The sequence below is a fragment of the Agelaius phoeniceus genome, chromosome 3 (genome assembly GCF_051311805.1).
Source record: "Agelaius phoeniceus isolate bAgePho1 chromosome 3, bAgePho1.hap1, whole genome shotgun sequence".
NCBI classification, from domain to species: Eukaryota; Metazoa; Chordata; class Aves; order Passeriformes; family Icteridae; genus Agelaius; species Agelaius phoeniceus.
The window spans coordinates 95,818,285-95,831,829 of record NC_135267.1 but is presented as its reverse complement, the minus strand read 5'-3'; the positions used below and the strand labels follow the sequence as shown (position 1 = coordinate 95,831,829).

Genomic DNA, 13,545 nt, shown 5'->3' with positions numbered 1-13,545 from the left:
TAATGATCAGAGCAAGAAAGTTATCTGCAATTAGGAGTCTAAATGGAGAAGGGCATTTGTATTTATTTAAATTCTGTAATTCAAAGACTGAATTAGAAATACTTCTGCAATTTACTTGACGAAAAGGATGAGGGCTAGCATAGACAGATATGATGTTAAATACCACTCCCACTTCCCCCCCCCACCCAAAAAAAAAAGGAAATATATGCAGTGTTTAAGTAATAATAAAAAATAACTGCTGCCAAAAAAAAGTTTAGTCATACACTGTGCATAGAGTGTATCAAAATCATCTGTAGCTTCATTAACTTCACTGGAAATTACAACCAGGATAATGTCAGAGATAAATACAGTTCAGCATACTAAAATTCAGGGCACATTGAAGTGAAAACCTTTCCTTCCCTCATCTTCAAAGAAATAAAATTGCTGTCTTAAAATGAAGCTGTTGCAAGGAGGAGTTAAAAAGTAGCCCAGACATTCCACTTCCCCTTCAACAGTGTTTCAGATGCTGACATTCAGCATTTCAGCTTCAGGTTGTGCATACAGCAGATACCAAACTTCTACCAGCTGCAGCTACAGTAATTTGTAGGTGTAAAATAGCACCTGCAGAATTACAGCCCATCAGTGGATATCAGGCCCTTAGTGTTTCAGTTTACAAAATTGTTAAAGTTTAAATAAAATTTAAGTGGAATTAAATAATTTTGGGGTTTTTTTTAATAGACAAAAGCAGACTAGCTTATTTTCATGTAATAGGAACTTGGTTAATGAAAATGTAGCTCTATAAAAAAACCAAAATGCTGTTAGAAAATCAACCAGTAGCAATTCACATTTTAATATATTTTTATTGCTACTTCTGCTTTCTTCCATTGTTTATTTTTTCAGTTTAAAATATATTAGCCTTTTTATAGCTGTGGAGAGTATAATAAGAAATCTTGGGTGTTTCAGACATTTTTGGCATATCCACACTGTCTAGAAAGATTCCCACGTTGGCTCTACTGTAAACAGTTGACAAAGATGGTTTTATAGCTCCGTATCTGTGTTAGTGATTTATGATACAATGTCATACATAGTACTTTCCCTGCTGCTGTTTGGAGGCAGGAAAAAGAAATTGTAGATTGTCTTCATATCGATTGTATTTTGTTTGAATAAATACCACAAGCTTTGTTTTGGCCAAAAAATCTCAGTAGTGTGAGCATTGAAACATACACTTTTCTTTAGGTCTATAGAGCCCATTTGTGCAGTGCTGGATGTGAGATAATCCTGCCATTTGGTCCCTAAAAGGTGGGGAGGAGTAGCAGTTTTTCAGGGAGATTCTCTGACAGCCACTATCAAATATTCCCCATGCAGGGCTGGCAATGCCACACCAACTTCCATAAATTTCCAGAAATGCAAGATGTGGCTACATTGTAGATTGTCACTGATTCCAAACTGGGTGCATATAGACTCTGAGAAGTTTAAATACACATATAGGAGCACAGCACTGAAATGTGTAGGCATTTCAGTCGTGCGTACGTTAAGTCTGTACAGGCATGACTTCACAGTTTCATTTAATATGTAAATATGGAATTTATCAGGTTAGATTTAAGCATCTGCATTGATTTGATAGTAATTAACACAGCCTTTACACTTCAGAGAAGTCACTCTTTCCTTGGCATTGTCCTTGTCCTGCCAGTATCACGAGTTCCTCCCTTCTTTCCCTGCCTTCTGTACACAGCAGCCAGGAGGTACCTGGGAGCCGCGGGACGCGCTGCCCCGCGTTCTGCCTCGAACCGCCCAAACGAGGCGAGCTGGCACCAATGAGCACTTTGTTTACCCACGCAGAAAATCAACTTTGAATGGTTTCCAAAACATGCATGTACCAATTACTTCCTCATGTGTAAGGGAAGGTGAAATATTTACAAAATATGCTTGAAGTGTAGACAAGTGCAGGCATGCGCACGGGAACGCTCCAGCATGGAAAAGATGGGCTGCTCATCTCTTCTCTGCTAAGACATGTTCCCGTGTATTGATTGGGGTAATGCTAAGCAGGGAGTCACAGGTGAGCAGCTTTTTGAAATTGCCTAATCAGTAAGGACTAAATTGGGCCTCCAGGCCAAATGTTGCAGATGAGTTTAGGAGTCACAACTGAGACCAGAGTTATAAAAGAAGCTCAGTTCCCATCTAAGACCTAGCGCAAGGAACTGGAGTGTCAGAATATGTCAGCACGTTTGAAAATCTGATCTCTGTGCATCTGCTTAGTAGGCTGCTGGCATCTTGAAAAACCTGACCCAAATGTGGATGCTAGGCACTTAGAGGTACACTGTTGAAAATTTAATCTTAAATGCTAATACTGGCTGTGTTGCATGTACCACAAGAAGGAGAAGAGGACTTCTGCTCACCCTTACATTTCTGGTCTTTATATTAACTCTCATTAAAAAAAAAAAAAATTTAAGAGAAAAATCACCCTTTCAGTACAGAAGGCGTGTGAACCAAAAAGTAGCTTGTGCATTTTAGCATAATGAAGTGCAGATCAATACTGGTGCCAGTAAAGTTCCATTATCATCTCATCCTGTTAAAAAATTACTAAGTTCTTATAAGTTTTTTAGCTTTCCAGACACAGTATACTCAGAGTACTAGGCTATCACCATTATATGATATTATCATAATAGAAATTAATTGGTAGAGCCCAGTAAATCACTTACTCCACAGGACATCATCTTTATTCCCAGTGCATTTCATAACATGCTGTATTTCATTTCTAATAATGTGTTTCATGTTGTTTTATATAGTCATCTTGTTAGTGTTTGAATTCATGATTAAGACCTATCTATCTTGACTGGACATAGATATGGATGTATATATATATATACACAGACACACGTAGCGGTGTGTTAAGGGTTTGTTACCAGTCTTTATTTTGACAAATATAAATAGCAAGGTCTTAACTCTTTTATGTCATTTTGTATAGAGAATAGTACACCATAGAAACAAATTTTTAGAAAAGGAAGTCACCACCATAGTCAAAGTTTTCATGTTCCTTGCAAGCAGTTTATTCGTCATGTTCCATTTTCTTGTAATACAATAGATGATACCCACAATTCTTAGGGAAAATAAATAATTCTGTTACCAGTTGCTTAATGCTGGCATTAGGAAATGGCAGCTGAGTTGATCAGTGGTTAATTAATGTTTAATCAGTGGTTAATCACATTTTTTTCTTTCTTTTTCTCTGGAAGCTGCTCATAGTAACTGAGTAACTTGAACCTATTCCTCACTTTGTTAGGGAATAAGCAGATTGTATTTACATGTTAGAAGTGTGAGAGTCACAAAGGGCAAGAAACAAGGCCAGACTTAGTTGCCCTCAATGGTAATTGTGGTAATTTCTTGTAGTGAATAAAAAGTACTTGGACGTCTTCATTCAACATTTTCTTTTAGTTGGTGTTTCACCCCCAGCTCTATTATTTGAGTTCCCTTTTTTCCAGGTTTTATTAGCCTTATAGTGTAGGATCTTGAGCCAGTTCATAGTGTGCTGTTTGTTCTGCTTTGTGGCAAATATTCCTGTGTTTATTGCCCTCACTACCTCTCCTAGTGGAAAGTAGGCCATATCAAGAATAAAACAGAAAATGCTGGTTTACTATGTATTAACTTCCTTGTGCCAGTGGTTTTAGTTCACTGCTAATCCAGTTAGCCCCTGAAATAAAGTCCCCATTCTATGAAGTAATTCCTTTTCTTACTATGCCTTCATTTTCTAGTGTGTTTTAAAAACTGATTTGAGGCTTCAGTTTTTATCTCTTCTGAAAAGTAGACCAAACCAGGGCAATCCAGACTAAGGCCTCAGTCACTAAAATCAATCACACATGCCTTTGTTTTCAGTTTTCACTACCTGTAATTCCTATGGACAAGGAATTTTTAATTTATTCCTCTTTCATTTTCAGCATCTGTTCTGATTGAATTGTCCATTTCCAATAGAATATTCCAGATGTCAGACCATTTTTGCCATATTCTTTTGTCAGGGAAAATACTCTGTTTGCCTCTGTGTTTGTCTCTTAGCCTAACCATGCAGATCCCAGCAAACAGTTCTGCTCAGGAAAAACAGGCAGGTCAAAATGAAGTATACATGTTTACTCAACACAGGGAAGACCAAAGTAAGTGTCTGGGGTAATTTCAGCTCTGGATGGAAAAAGGACAGGAATTCTTGCTGGATGAGGGAACCAAGAACCTGGTTTGATTTGTAATTGGCCATTTCCATGGGTTGCTTCTATCTTAAGCAGTATGCTTTTTAAAATGTCACTATGTTGTGTTTCTCATGAAAATACACAGAAACACAATGTGGGCAAGCACTTTGTGTCCTCATGCAAATCTGGCACTTGTTTCAGGGGGAGAGGAAGGGATTCTGTAGTTCTGAGAACAATTCACCCATTAATAAACACTGGAGTGGGTTTTGGGGGTTTTTTGGATTAGCAGTACAATCTAGATTAAAAAATCTCTTTTATTTGAGACATAACACAGATTAGGATTTTTTTCATCCTTACAGAAAGCAAAACCATTTTGCTTTTTGTTCTTAATCTTGATACTATCCAGTTCTTCCAGGATCCTAGCGCTTTCTAAAGGGATTTTTCCTAAATGAGTTTATGAACTGCTCAGCTGTATGGAATCAGAAACATCACAGCAGTTGCTGTATTTCAAGTATTTACTGGGATCTACCTCTCCAATGTGGTTTACCAGTATTGTAATGTGTGTATTCAGTGCTGCATGCTCCCCGCTGCTTGATTCACTGTCCTATTTTCTTTTTGCTGTCTGAATTTTCTGACATGAAGAAACACTTCACACAAGATCTCTGGTTTTCTTCCACTTCTGAGTGATGTTATATACAAAATATATAGATACCAGCCTTTAACTTTCCTCAAAGCGGGGTTTTGAGAGGTTTGCTTGCTCTTAGGTCAGGTGCTTTCCAATTTTTAGCTAGTTGTCGTCCTTTGTGATGTGTTCTAATTGATTCCTGGGTGGCTGGATGTTTGTTTGCTGCATTTGAGATGAAGCTTGAATTTTAAATGAGGTAGATTGTAATCTGAGTTTCTGTCTGGACCTTAAGGTGTTTTTCTTGAATGAGGACTCCAGTTTTCTCCTATTTCTGTGCAATGATCTGATCAATCAACTGCACAGAAGAGGTACAATTCTATTTTCCCAAATTGTAATGGTGAAAGAAGGCATTTGCAAGGATAGAATGAGATTCTCCAAGCAGAGCTCAATGAGTCCATGTCCTCATTTGTTGGTCTCACTCTCTCCCACGGCAGCTTTGATGAGGAACAACTTCTTCCTGCCAGGGAAATCCCATGTACTCAGCAGTTGTATCAACAAGTCTTCTGTTTGTCTGTCTTCAGTTTCACCAGCCTGGGATCATGATTTTTGCAGGGCATTTGCCATCAAATTCTGCTGTCTTTCAAATGACACTTTGAAATTACTCTGTTTAATTTCATTGTTTATACAGGCACTGGTTTTTAAGTGTATTGCATCTGGCTATAGGTTTCCTCTGGATATTACCTGTGTGGGATGTAATTGTAAATTATTCAGACTGGCTGCAAAGCCACTTAACAAAACCCCCAAACCAGCCCATAAACAAAAAGGTTTTTCATGGCATAGGAAGAACTTTCAAACTCACTTACAGTTAAATTTCATATTTGCTTTGGAGTTCTTTCTTTATTTCTAGACTGTCACACAAATTGTCTGTGTTTCCTTAAATTGTAGTGGTTCTTGATGACATCGCTGAGGATTGGGTTTATCCCAATACATGAGCAGTATTTAGCAATGAGTTAGTCTGCTCTGAATTCATTTCTACTTCTGCCAGTCTGTAGTTACTGAAGAGATTTCTCTCTTTCATTTTTCCTCCTCTTTTCCCCTTGGCTAGTTCAGCATTTTCAACCATTTTCCTTATTTTCAAAGGCTTACACCTGAGGGATTAAGATCTACATTCGTTTAATATCAGGAATAAAGTGGAAGTTCCAGACTGCAAGGCTAAAACTTGAAGAAGGATTTTTTTGTAGAGATTAATATTTTCCTGAGCAATCTGCAAGCTGAATCATGGTCTAATTAAATAGCACAGATTTATTGAGTTTGCATTTAAACATTGGCAGACCCTAGAATGAGTACAGCTGAAATGAGTTTGAATCTTTTCTGTAAATGTGGAGTTAAATTATCATAGTAATTTGATTACATAATTTTTAAATCTTTCAAGCTAAATCACCATTTTAAAAGAAGAGTTTGAAGTCTTAATCGCCACTGGAAGTGCCCCTCTCTGTGCTGTTTTTTCTTACCCCATTCCTTGTGACCAAATCTGTTCCCCAGGGCACAGCTTCCTGAACTGCTCCATGAACCACATTTATTTGGGGGAGGCAAGCTGGCTGGGCACATTCTTTCCAGCTATTAAATTAATTTCAAAGACAGCAACAAATACATTACATGCTTTATTACTATTTCTTCTCCATGTAAATAATTGCCCTGTTTACCAGAGGGATGGTACACAATCACCCCTGCAAGGAGGAGGTAAGAGCCCTTGTGTTTCGATGTTTTCCACACAGTGGAAGAGTTTCAAAGCATCAAATGTAGTAGCTGTGTCAGAGGGCAGGTTTTGATTCCTTTCTGGGGGTGTTCTCTTATTTTCCCTCCTCACTCATTTTCATTATAAGGAGTATGTAGGGTGTAGATATTCCTAACGCTACAGGCCAAATTGCTCTCCAAACTGCAGAGTTAAACATCTTAGGCAAGTTTCACCTCTGTGTGAAAAATACATTTAGTCTGGACTCCATCCATCTATTTGCAAACTTAAAATCACTGTTACAAATACTGATTCTGGGCAAAACCAGACCAGTTTTGTAAAAGGTTGAAAACGAATCCTTTATAGTCACATTCTCAAGAAAGACCTGTCCCTTTATGCAACATGGTGTAAAAAAACCCTAAAATGTAATGAGAACAGTCAGTCTTTGAGTCATCAAGGATTGGTTGCAGATAAAATGCTCCTATTTGGTTTCCCAGCGAATTGGCCTTGGCACTGTGGATCTGGGGAGAGGAGGAGAAAGTGTGTGTTTTCTGTTTGTGCAGAAAACACACATAGTTTATGGAAAAATTACTTGGAGTAGCAGATTGTGTGTTCTGTAGCACAGCAGTGAATATCCAAGGATTTGGTAAAGACTTAGGGAGTAAAGACAATAGTGTTTTTGGAGATTGCATTCCAAATTAAGCCTGGTGGCTGGACCCTGTGCTTAAGACATCAGTCACGTCTGTATGTGTGTGTTAGCATGTCTGTATCGATTACATCTGTTTGTAGGACACAGAATTCAGGGCTTTTCTCTTATTGACACAGAATTACTGAATAGAATTACCATATTAGAAAACTATCAAAAATGTATGGATTCAGGGAATGGTCTCACATTAATTAGAACTAAATTTTGCTAGAAGTAATATTTGCCTGTCATCCTTTTCAAAATGTTGTGGCCTTTTTCTATCCCTAAGAGAGAAATTTCTGTGTCTGTGCTTTCAGCACAGTGCACCTTGATGTGCAGCGTCACATCCCAGCAGCGTATGTTTTAGCTGCATGCTTCTTAGAGCATGTATTCACTAAGACTCAGAATTATTAAACATGTAAAATTCCCATAGGACTCCATTATGTGTAATTAACAGATAAACTGTCATCAGAATCAATAAAACGTGCTAAATGATCCAAACTTGTATATAATTAAGTGTCTGTTTTAGAGCGGGAGCTGTAACTTTATTTTTTTTTTCTTTTCAATTTGCACATTTGTTGTGACAATAAGAGCTGGAACATTTTTGTTAACCTGTTACTTACTGGTTTGTGTTTCAATTTACATGTTTGTATTTGAAAGGAGACAGGTATTTACTATCTGGCCTAATTATCTGAGGAAACAGTTGCATGTCAGCTTTTAGGAAATGAATCTTAGATGCATCTTAATTTTCTGAGTGGAATTCAGATATTTGAAGCACGTGCAAAAGTTGACGCTTAATCATCAACAGGGTAAAGCATGAGGCTCTGTTGAATATTGATCCAGAGCATCAGACTGCTGGTTACAGGTCATGGAAACAGTAAGGGAAGTGGATTCTTCACCATCCAGCTCCTCAGTTGTTATGTCTGTGAACAGGGGCTTCATTCCAAACCCAAAAATTAGGATACAAAGCAGTGTTACACTAAGTAGAGTTTTCAAGGATGAACTTTAATTGTGCTGTGTCCCAGTTTCCCAAAGCTTGCACAGTGTGGCCTGTCCCTGGGGCTTGTACCCCTTTGCAGCAGTTGTATTTTCATGTGGTGCTTTATTGGCTCTGTAAGTCTGTTGACCATCCCAATTTTGGTGGCCGATAGGGGGTGTTTGGTGGCCTCTTTCACCTACAGCTGTTTTTCCTTACTTGCATTCACCTCACTTTGGACCACATCAGGGTTTCTTTGGCATTTATGGGTACATAAAAGTCAGAGAATTAGGGCTGCTCATCCAAAGTAATCTCAACATGGTCCAGTAACTGCGTGTTCTCAGGGACATCTTCACTTTCTGTATCTATCCAGTTGAGGGGTTTACAGTTATTTCAGTTAGATATTTTCTCTTTATTTCACACTTCCATTGCTTTAATCTTTTCAGGTCATGTAGCAGTTTAGTTTAGTTCCTGGTGTGTGTTGCGTCTGGGCTGTCACTCAATACTTACACCACCAAGGCATCTCACCTGCAAAGGTGCAGGGCAAGGTGTTTGCTTTGAGTCTTTTATAAAAAATGCAAAACCCCAACACTAACAAGATAAACCTCTGTCTGTGGGGGTGGGAGGGAAGGATTATACCTTGTAGGAGATGTTAGCTTCACCAAACAAAAGCTGTTCAGGAACAGGCTAAGTGTAGCCTGTATGTCTGAGTATGCCTGAAGGAGAAAAAATTTGCTAAATCTATCAGGGAATCTCTCCAGACCAGCATTTCCCTTGTTTTGGTGCAGTGGTCCTAATCCCACAGTCAGGATTTCTGAGTACTGATGATGTCCATGGCTTCCATGTGGGCAGCCTGACACAGAATTTTGCTGCGCTTTTCCACAGTAGGGCATCCTTGCTTTATCCTTGTTTCCACTCCTTCAGCCCCTTGGCACTGTCATTCCTTCAAAGCAGTAACCCTACTGATGGTTTGGGGAGCACCCAGGGTGACTGTTTGATTGTTTGAGGAGGACGAGGAGAAGAATTACTTACCCAAGAGTTAATTGTACGTTTGTAGTTCCTCAGCATTTCAATACACTTTCCTAGAGGTCAATACAGAAATTAATGGGTAATTATCTTCCCTCTTTGTGAAAGAGGATGGGCAGAACCAGTGAAAGTGTCGTTATCAAACTCCTGGCACACCAGACTGAAACCTCCTGTTGCTGCTTTGTTTTGCAGACTCAATGCACATAGAGGATGTTGAGGCAGTGCAGAAACTTCAGGACGTCTTACATGAGGCTCTGCAGGATTACGAGGCCGGGCAGCACATGGAAGATCCTCGGCGTGCAGGCAAGATGTTGATGACTCTCCCGCTTCTGAGGCAAACCTCCACCAAGGCTGTGCAGCATTTCTACAACATCAAACTGGAAGGCAAAGTCCCCATGCACAAACTTTTTTTGGAAATGCTGGAGGCCAAGGTCTGACTAAAGCATCATGGGCTTCCCCATCATGCACGTTTTAAAAAAAAAAAAAAAGAAAAAAAAAAAGGGAAAATAAACAGGATAATAATGGCAAAGAAACTTAGTGTTTAATTAAGGAAAAAATGACTAAATGACTGCACTGATATTTAGCAGCAAGACTGTGAAGCAGCTTTCAACTTTTTCTTCTGTGTCTTTCTGATGCAGTTTTTTCTTTTCCTTTTCCTTTTCTCCCTTTTCCTTTCTGTTCTTTTCCTTTCCTTTTTTCCTTTTCCTCTTTTTTTTTCCTTTGCTGCTGAACTTTTTAAAAGAGGTCTCTAATTGAAGAGAGATGGAAGCCAGGCCTGCCAAAGGATGGAAATCCATAATATGGATGCCAGTGAACTTATTATGAACCATAATGTCCCCAATGACAAAGGAATCAAAGAGAGAAGCACCGTACCTAGCAGTACAGTACAACACGATGAACTGACTGAATGCAGTATTAGATTTCATAGGAGCAGTCTCTAATTAGACGACTAAAGCGACGATGCATCGGCTGCTTCTTATCATTGCATTTTCCATCTAGATCAGTTACAGCCATTTGATTCCTTAATTGTTTTTTCAAGTCTTCCAGATATTTCTTAGGTTAGCTACGATGTAACTTTTTCAGGGAATAGTTTAAGCTTTATTCATTCATGCAATACTAAAGAGAAAGAAATACTGCATTTTTGTGCTGGCTTGAACAATGATGAACAATAATGAAGGACAAATGAATCCTGAAGGAAGATTTTTTTAAATGTTTTGTTTCTTCTTACTAATGGAGATTTTTTTGTACCAGCTTTACCAGTTTTCAGCCATTTATTAATGTGGGAATTTATCTTACTAAAGCAATAGTTGAAGGGAAGGTGCATATTATCACGGATGCAATTTATGTTGTGTGCCAGTCTGGTCCAAAACATCCAGTTTCTTAACATGAGCTCCAGTTTATAACTAAATGTTCACTGACTCAAAGGATTAGATTACACCTGCAGTATATCCGAGTAGTCTGCCATACAAGTACTCCACGTGGAATACCAATCCGTAACGGTGTTAGGAGACAGCGGCTGCGCAGGGGCGCGGTCCCGCGTGATTTCTAACTGCTTCAGTTGCAAATGAACGAGACACTACTGCCTGTTTGCAAAATTGTAACCTCACACGCAGGAAAACCCTACCAACCAATAGTAGCTTAGAGGCGATGAGGCGAATGCCGCCGTTTGCAAAATTAAGAAATCAGAGTAGTAGACTTCTGACCAAATTGAAGAATTTAACACTTCTATACCTTATTTATTGATTTAGATTTTCGTTTGTAAATGGCGATCCTTAACAAGTAGCTAAACCAGTATATGTGCTTTTCAACCAGTATTGTCACAGCATGAAAGTCAGTCAGTTTCAAGACTGTTACGAGGTGTAATCTAATGTATAAACCGATTAGATGCCCCCAGAAAACTACAGTCGCTAAATAACCAATAAACAATAACCTCCATCAAACGCTATACCAATGTACCAGTGTTAGTAGCTGCTCCCTGTACTATGTGAACATCCTTATTCTATGTACACAGATGTAATTAAAATTGTAATCCTAACAAACAAAAGAAATGTAGTTCAGCTTTTCAATGTTTCATGTTTGCTGTGCTTTTCTGAATTTTTATGTTGCATTCAAAGACTGTTGTCTTGTTCTTCTTGTGGTGTTTGGATTCTTGTGGTGTGTGCTTATAGACACAGGGTAGAATTAGAGACAATATTGGATGTACAATTCCTCAGGAGATTACAGTAGTATATTCTATTCCTTACCGGTAATAAAGTTCTTCCTAGTAATAATTAAGAGATCGAAACTCCAAACAAATACTCGTTATGAACAGATACACACTGAAATCATAATATTTTCAAAACAAGGGATAATTTCTGTAACAGTTTATTATAGAATACCAATGTATAGCTTAGAAATAAAACTTTGAATATTTCAAGATTATAGATAAGTCTAATTTTTAAATGCTGTAAATATAGCTTTTATTCAATCATCTCTCAGATGTTGTTATTAACTCGCTCTGTGTTGTTGCAAAACTTTTTTGGTGCGGACAAGTTTCCAAAACTATTGCTACGTTGTGTGCTTTAAACAAAATAACAATGGGCCAATGCTCTCTCGGCCCTCATGCTAGGAAAAAGAAAAAAAAACTGTGTATCTATCATTAGCTATATGGGACTATATTGTAGATTGTGTTTTCTCAGTAGAGAAGTGACTGTAGTGTGATTCTAGGTAAATCATCATTAGCAATTCATTCAGATGGTCAATAACTTGAAATTTATAGCTGTGATAGGAGTTCAGAAATTGGCACATCCCTTTTGAAAAAATGTCAAAAAAAATAATACAACTCCTGGGAAAAAGGTGCTGATTCTATAAGATTATTTATATATGTAAGAGTGCAAAAAAAAAAAAGTTTATTTTCCAGAAAGTTTGTGCAGGGTTTAAGTTGCTACTGTTCAAGTACACTATATATATATAAATATATAATATAAATATTGTTTTTGCTGTATCACATTAAAGAACTTGGGCTTCAGGGTCAAAAGCCAATCAACTAGAAGTATACAAAAAACACACAAAAAATGGAGATGTGTTAAAGGCACACGGTGCAAACTTTAGTTTTCATTTTCCGTAATTTTTTGGAGCTGCAAAAGAACAAGTATCTCAAGACTGTAAAACCATTACCTGAAACTTAGCTAAAAAAACTGCACGGGCTTTATAATATTGTTCATCTTAAACCTTGCTGGAGAAGAGTTCTTTCAAGACCACTTACTTAATGTGAAGTGTTGGGAAAATTTCAAAGGGTGTATGTTTTAGCCATAACAATTTAATTTCTATTTTTGCTTCATTTTTTAATTTTTTCTTATTTAAAGCAATATGATTGTGTAACTCCCAGAAGTTACACATTTGTTTCAATCAGATCAGATTGTTGTATTTATTCCACTATTTTGCATTTAAATGATAACATAAAAAGATATAAAAAATTAAAACTGCTATTTTTCTTATAGAAGAGAAAATGGGTGTTGGTGATTGTATTTTAATTATTTAAGCGTCTCTGTTTACCTGCCTAGGAAAACATTTTACGGCAGTCTTATCGTGCAAAGATCGCAAAAGGACAAAAAAAATTAAACTGCTTATAATAATCCAGGAGTTGCATAATAGCCAGTAGTTAAAAACTGAAAGAAAACAACAAATGAAAACAAACATGTCTATAGCTGTAGATGGGCTTCACATCTGTATAGCAATCAACTGTATATTTTTGTGATGTGTATCATACCGTGTGCTCCAACCAATGTCCATTTGTGTAAATGTATTTATTTTATATTGTATATATTGTTAAATGCAAAAAGGAGATATGATTCTGTAACTCCAATCAGTTCAGATGTGTAACTCAAATTATTATGCCTTTCAGGATGATGGTAGAGCAATATTAAACAAGCTTCCACTTTTGATTGCTTTTATTTTATTTTTTGTGTTGTGGGGTTTTTTTGGTTTTGTTTTCTTTTTTGGAGGAGGAAAACAGAACAATTAGTGTTGCCTTTTGTTACTTCCATTCAAAACGGAGCCAGCGTTTGCACTTCTCCCTTAAAGTAGGATATGAGTGTAAATAAATGCTATATAAAGCCTTGTCAGAATGAATTCCAGTGTGGTACAAGACATTTTGCATACTCTTAAATATGCAAAATGTCTCATAGCACATTAGAATTCAGGTTGGCAGGCCTTTATATAGCACTTATTTAATCTTAAAGCATCTACACATCAACCTGCATTACTCAAAACTATTGCCTCTCTGTCAATGTCGTAAAAGAAAACTTTCCCACTATTTTAAGATCACATTAATATCATATAGAAGTAGTTTTTTGCTTTCTCCATCAAGAACTG

At 37.5% G+C, this 13,545-nt stretch overlaps 1 protein-coding gene across 12 annotated transcripts in view; it reads left to right on the top strand.

Annotated features, from left to right (window-relative positions):
• The window catches only part of ESRRG (estrogen related receptor gamma), a 392,291-nt gene extending 379,178 nt beyond the window's left edge, over positions 1-13,113 (top strand). For all 12 annotated transcript variants that reach the window (XM_077175921.1, XM_077175928.1, XM_077175924.1 and 9 more), the window contains one exon: positions 9,385-13,113. In XM_077175921.1, the coding sequence (XP_077032036.1) occupies positions 9,385-9,629 (245 nt within the window). In that variant the 3' untranslated portion in view covers positions 9,630-13,113. The remainder of the gene's footprint in view (positions 1-9,384) is intronic.
• Positions 13,114-13,545: the final 432 nt, after the last annotated feature.